The 6538-nt window shown below is 47.4% G+C and overlaps 1 protein-coding gene across 3 annotated transcripts in view; it reads left to right on the top strand.

Moving 5' to 3' along the window:
* Positions 1-2539: 2539 nt before the first annotated feature.
* Positions 2540-6538, top strand: part of ELAC2 (elaC ribonuclease Z 2) — a 31900-nt gene continuing 27901 nt past the window's right edge. For 2 of the 3 annotated variants that reach the window (XM_077166046.1, XM_077166045.1), the window contains exons 1-5: positions 2541-2822; positions 3320-3370; positions 3509-3579; positions 4758-4822; positions 5991-6048. In XM_077166046.1, the coding sequence (XP_077022161.1) occupies positions 2596-2822; positions 3320-3370; positions 3509-3579; positions 4758-4822; positions 5991-6048 (472 nt within the window). In that variant the 5' untranslated portion in view covers positions 2541-2595. Of the gene's footprint in view, positions 2823-3319; positions 3371-3508; positions 3580-4757; positions 4823-5990; positions 6049-6538 lie in introns of all 3 variants that reach the window. The other variant, XM_077166047.1, reaches the window with a different exon arrangement.

Here is a 6538-nt window from a genome sequence, read left to right as displayed (position 1 = left end):
AAGGCTCTCCTGAGTGAGAAGCGTCTTGGCATCACGTGGGGAATTCTCAGCCAGTGCCCTGCTTCTGGGCACGCGTCCATGGTGATGGAAACATCCTGGGCTCTCTGGTTGAGCTGCGAGTGTAGGTAAAGAGAAGTACCCTGACGTTCTCCCGTCTAACATCTAGGAGAGCAGACACAGGAGAGGCGGGGGGCGACTCGAATCAAAGAAGATTGGGGACAACGGGCAGAACCCTCCTTGCCATCAGCAGCATTTACGGAGCTCCCGCCAAATCTCAAGCATGTTCTTTATTCTGAGGATCTAAAGGTGATTAAGGTCTGGGAGACCCTGGGAGGCGCTACAGTGGCTCAGAGTCCAAGCAAGCAGAACCCTTCCTGTTTTCTCCCCTCCCCTCTCTTCCCTTTTCTTCCTTCCTTCCCTTCCTCCCTCTCTCCCCTCTTCTTTCTTTCCTTCCTTCCAGATTCCAGGTGTATTAAAATACATACCAGTTGTGAAGGTTAATTGTATGTGTAACTTGGCTAAATTATGGTGCCCGGTTGGGTCAAGCCCTGGCCTGGATGTTGCTGTGGACGTGTTGGAGGTGGGATTCACATCTTGAGTTTAGGTAAAGGAAATTTACCTTCTTAAAGTAGGTGGGCCTCATCCAATCAGTGGAATAAGAAGAAGTTTGCCTCGAGTCTATACCTCCAGTCTTTCCTGAGTTTCCAGCCAAAGGAATTTGAATTCAAGGCTACAATATCACTCTTACCAGACTTTCCAGCTTCTGGGCTGCCCTATGGATTTCAGACTTGCCAGCCCCTCCAAGTGGGTGAGCAGATTCTTTATTATGAATCTGTGTGTGCACGCATGTGTGCACGCTGTAGACATCTTGTTGGCTCTGCTTCTCTGGAGAACCAGACTGATTCATCTGGGTTCAAAGTATTCTTGAAATCTTAGATACTTTTAACACCAACAACGTAACAGAATTTTACCATTCCCAAGATAATTACAAGATTTGTTTTTAACAATTAATTCAGACCAGGAGTCAACAAACAGTTTTTGTAAAGAGCCAGAGAGTAAATAGTTCAGGCTTTGTGAGTCATATAGTCTCGCTTACAGCTACTCAAGGCTGCTTGTCGTTGGATGGAGCATCGTACACGATATGTACCCATAGGGCATGGCTGCGTTTCAATAAAACTGTATTTATACAAACGAGGTGGAGAGCTAGATTTGACAAACCTGTGTTGTCATGGAATCTGTATTCTAGTATAATCTCTAGATTGGTGAAGTTCTAGCTTTTCTCTTCATATAGCAGATAAGATTCAAGGTATCAGTGCAAGGAGGCATCATACCGAGCCCTACCCAGAGATGACCAGATGCCACCCTGGCCTTCCCTATAGCTTCTTTATCCAGCTCTCAAAATTTGATATAAGGAGATAACCAGAAACGATTCTTCCTTTATTTTGAAGGTATAAGCAGTTTGGGATCCCTTGGCAGATATGAGCCTAGGACACCAGTAAAATAGAGGAACAAATTTTTTTTTTTCAGTGTGGAATTTATTTAAGCAGTCTTCCTGGGAAAAATAAAATTTTTCTTGCACTTCTTAACGTTTATTTAACTAGCCTAGTCACATTTAATTTTTAATATATACGGGGAAGGTGGTATCACAATGTTTTCAGTGCTGAAGCCCTCGAAAGGTTAAAGCTGTAGCTCTGCAGGCTTCCCCCAGTCGTAATGGGGAATGAACTTCAAGCACAAAACATTTTTGTACACAGTGGGTGCGAATCTTCCAGAGAACCAGTTTCATGTTTTGAGTGTAACTTCCAGGTAAATAATGTCCCCCATTTAAGCAGTGTCTCTGGACAGCGTTTCTTTAGCTATAGCATCGTCTAACTTTTTTTACTTTGTACTTTTTGCAATCATTACTGTTTCTCCTGTGCTGTGCCATCCAAAACGCTACAGATTAGGAAACTGAGGCTCAGAGAGGTCAAGATCGCTAAGCTAACAAATGACCAGGACCCTTTTAACCCCTATATTTGTTTTCTCCCCCCAGTAGCCAGTAAGAACAATCATTTGAAATGTGTATTCTAATGTACTACGATGGAAATAAATGTGCTAAAGCGCCTATGCATTATTAACTCTGTATAACGCCTCTCCTTACGTTTAGTCCTCACAACAACCACATTAAGACGGCATTGAAGAACAGACTAAAGCTCTTAGGGAACAGCTCTTAATTGTTGGAGTGGGGACTCGAACAGCCGACGCGAAGTGCAAATTCCAGCTCCCAGCCCTTTCCCGGTACTGCTATTTCCGGCACTCGGCTCCCGGAAGTCCCGCCCCTGGCGTGACAAAAACAGAATTGTCCCAGGAAAAGCCGGAAAGGGGCGAGGGGCAGCGCCGTCCTAGACGCTCTAGCAGCCCTCTTCTCTATGGCCGCCGCCAGTTGACAAGGGCAGCGCGGCAAGACTCCTCTCTATTGGACGCGCAACCTCGCGTAGGCGAGGCATCCGTATTTGCGGCGTGCTGATTGGTCGGGTGCACCCTGGGTCGCGGCTTGGGGCACGCGGGCGGGCGGAGGGCGGCGGCTGCGCTCTCGGCTGTGGTGGAGGCGGGCGCATGTGGCCTCTCCGTTCTTTGCTGCTGGCTGCAGCCGGGCGGACGATGTCGCAGGGGCCCGCTCGCTATGCGCGGCCGCCCAAGGACCTGCTGCGGCACCTGCGCACGCGGGAGAAGCGCGGCTCGTCCTGGGAGCCCGGGGGCCCGAACACCGTGTACCTGCAGGTGGCGGCGGCGGGCGGCCGGGACGCGGGCGCCGCGCTCTACGTCTTCTCCGAGTACAACCGGTCAGTGCGGGGGTCCCCTCGTGGGCCCCGCCGGCCCCCCACCCCGCACGTGGGGCCCGGGAGCGCACACCTGGGGAGTCCTCTGTTGCAGCGGTCCTTGACTTTTGGTGGGTGGGAGAGCCTGAGTTCCTCTGTCCGTGCGCCCATGCTCCTGGGGGTCCGTGGAAAACATGGGACCCGGGTTTCCCTGAACGTCCTCTTCCCAGCCTTTGGGCTCCGGATTCGCTCTTGGCACGCTCTGAGCCACACCTTCTCCGGAGCAGACCTCTCAAAGAGTGGGCACGTGGGTTGACAGGGATGGTGGGTGCCTGCCAACGCCCCCAACCTTCTCCTCTCTGCTGAGGAAGGTTCAAAACACAGCAGAAATGCGGTCCCCAGGGTACAATATCGGTGTTTAGTTTGTTTTTCCTGAGCCTGCAATAAAGCATCTCCTTGAACGCAAAGATTTTACAGAATAGAATCTTCTGAGCATCTCGAGTGATGTTTGCCCTTTGTAGGTATCTCTTCAACTGTGGGGAAGGCGTCCAGCGACTGATGCAGGAGCACAAGTGAGTCAGCCGTTTTCTTTCGGGGTGGAGCTGATTGTGGGGCTTGAAAGCTGAGGTGAGAGGTAGGAGTGTTTTTGTAACAGAAGAAAGAGTCCCTGCTTCATCCATCTTATTCGGCACACATGTTCTCTTCCCTAGGCTGAAGGTTGCCCGTCTGGATAACATATTTCTGACCCGAATGCACTGGAGTAATGTTGGGGGCTTGTGTGGTGCGTATTTATGTACTTTCCAGGGTGGGAGGATGGAGGGAAGTCTCTGGAATTTTAACCTGACTTGCCTCTTTTCTGCCCATTTCACGAATCCAGAGGAGCTGGGGTTCTTTCTGTGCCAGCCCAGTCAACTGCAGCATGGAACATCAAAAGCTGTGACTTAGAGGGTAGAGTTTTACATGGATGCTGCCTCCAGGTGTTTCCATCCACTTTCTTGGTTTGCTGAACCAGAGATTTGTAACAGTAAACTGGGGAGTATAGTGGAGATGATTACATCAACTCTGTTCACCACTGAGGCTATTTGCAGCTACACAGAGACATCTGCTGTCTAGATGTATTAGTTTCTAGCTGCTAAAACAAATACCACGCATTCGGTTGGCTTAAACGACAGGAATTTATTGATTCATGGTTTTGAGTCAAGGAGAAACCCAAAATTGAGACCTCAGCAAAGCGATGTTTTTCCCCTAAAGACTGTGGCATTCTGAGGTGGCTACTGGCAATCCTTTGGTCCTTAGCTTTTCTGTCATGTGGTGATACATGTAATATGTTCTCTGGGCTCTGTTGACTTCCAGCTTCTTGTCCTTTCTTGGTCTCAATTTCACTCCGTTTATGAAGGACTCCAGTATCTGGATTAAAGCCCAAACTGGTCATTTGGCTTCACCTTAACTAACAGTACCATCTTAAGAAAGTCTTATTTACAATGTGTCCACACCCACAGGAATGGATTAAAATTAAAGATGTGTTATTGTGGGGTACGTAATCTGTACTCTGGTTTACTCCATTATTTATGTCCGTCAGTTGGGAAGGTCAAGTTCATGTTGCGGCCAAATTCTGTAAGCGTCATGATGTGGATAGGAAGGGGTGGAGCTTTGGACCAGTCCCATTCTTAGAGCTGAGATGAGGGCTGGATTGCAGAATTGAAGGCCAGCCTTCACTTGCATGACCCATGCCTCACTCACCTCACCCTAGTACCAGCCCTGCCCATTTTAGAGGCACTTGAGAATTATTTGATGGCCCTTATACCTCAAGCTAACTTCACTGCTGCTCTACACATTTTCTTTGATGATTATTGAGAGGTAAGAGTTAAGACTAGTGGATCAATAGCTGGATAAGTAAGGTAAGTTCCTCCTGGTGATGAAAGGTCTGTGTTTGAGATGCTGATTTTGTTCCTTTTTTAGGAATGATTCTTACTTTAAAGGAAACTGGGCTTCCAAAGTGTGTGCTATCTGGACCTCCACAACTGGTGAGTCTCTTCCTTTGTAATTTTAGTAACAGTATTTAAGTGTCAGTTTTGCAAAGTATTCTTCTGCCTTACAGAGGTAATGGAGTTAAACACTTCACCTTTCAAGTTGAATGGACTTGTTAACTTGTTCAAACCTTGTTAACCCTGTGACTTTGAACGAGTTACTTTACTTCTCTGAGCTTCAGTTTCTTCATCTATAAAATGGCTGTGATGTATCTTAATGTCGTTGTGAAGGATTATGCAAGGTTACATATAAAGTTCTAAATTAGATGTTTTGCACCAAGTAGGCAATCAACAAATGGTAGCTTTTGTCTTATTGATTTATTACATTTCAGACACAGTCACACCTTCCACACCAGCTCCTGTTGAAGTTGTGTGCACATTGTTAAAACCAAAGCTGCTGAATGTAACAGTTCATTTCCCAGTTCTTAAGAAGAAAGATAACCAATCACCATCTCCTGTTCATCCTTGCCTCCATGCTGTCCAACCTCAGGCAGTAGCCAGAGAGACTTGGCTGCCACTTCCTACCCTAAAGCCCTTCAAGGGTTTTCTGTTACAATGAATCCAGACACCTCAGTGCTCAGGCCCACGAGCCCTGCAGACACCTAGGCTTTTGCCACTCCTTTCACCTGAACCCCAGTCACCAGGCTGCAGCTACTGACCAGCTCTGATGCTCTCTCTGAAGCCTGCCTCATCTCAGGACTTTGATCCAAACCCGAGGTCCCTCTACCTGGAATGCTTCTTGACCCCACCCCCTGGCTGTACTGGGACTGGTCCCTCCAGGCTTATCAGTCCTTTACTCAGATATCATCCCTGAAGCACCAGACAAGTTAGATCCTGGTACCCTGAATTTTTCATTTTTCTGGCAGACCAGTTACTTGCAGTTGCCATTTTAAGTGGTGGTTTGTGACATCATTTGTTTATTTTTTGTCTGCTTCACTGGATTCTCAGTTTCATGAGGGCAGCAACCCCATCTCCTTTTTGCTGCTAAATCCTTGGCATCTGATGTAGAGTGGAAACTCAGTAAATATTTGTGTAATTGAAGTTCAAAATATTTATTTAAGTTTGTTTTGTATTGGTACCTATTGATGCCTCTTATGTACTTGAATATGTTACTATGTCTACATTTGTGCAATCGTAACTGCTCATTTCTTTCTTTCTTTTGTAGGAAAAATACCTTGAAGCTATCAAGATATTTTCTGGCCCGTTGAAAGGAATAGACCTGGGTATGTCATTTTCAGTGATACTCCTTATTTGCCATTTCTTCCTCATATGCAGCCCCACCTGTCAGAATCCATAAAAACTGACCTAACTCAAGCCTAGAAATCAGATGCTTAGTCTGCATGAGGTGAATTCAGAAGGTTGCCCAGAGCACTGTCCCCACCCCCTCATCAGGCCACCAGAACAGGCTACGCAGGCAGGAGCAGCGGAGAAACCCTGATGCTGGTGTGCTGTATGATGGAATAGTCGCCGTTCACACACCTCGGTGTTTCCCTAGTCTTCGAGCTGGTTTTGATCATTGAACTCCTGCAGTAGGAAGAGGGGTATAAGCGAAGCGATGTCAAGGTGTGTGGCCATCTCTATATGCTAACCCTGAGCTGTGGTCGTGCTGGCAGGTACAGCCCTGTTGGGAAGAGGTAGAATCACGAGTGCAGGCAGGGCCTTGTCCTGCAGCTGACACATACACACGTCTTTGACTTGATTATGAGCCTTACC

Source organism: Tamandua tetradactyla, chromosome 6, assembly GCF_023851605.1.
Source record: "Tamandua tetradactyla isolate mTamTet1 chromosome 6, mTamTet1.pri, whole genome shotgun sequence".
NCBI classification, from domain to species: domain Eukaryota; kingdom Metazoa; phylum Chordata; class Mammalia; order Pilosa; family Myrmecophagidae; genus Tamandua; species Tamandua tetradactyla.
This window is presented reverse-complemented; position numbering and strand designations above follow the sequence as displayed.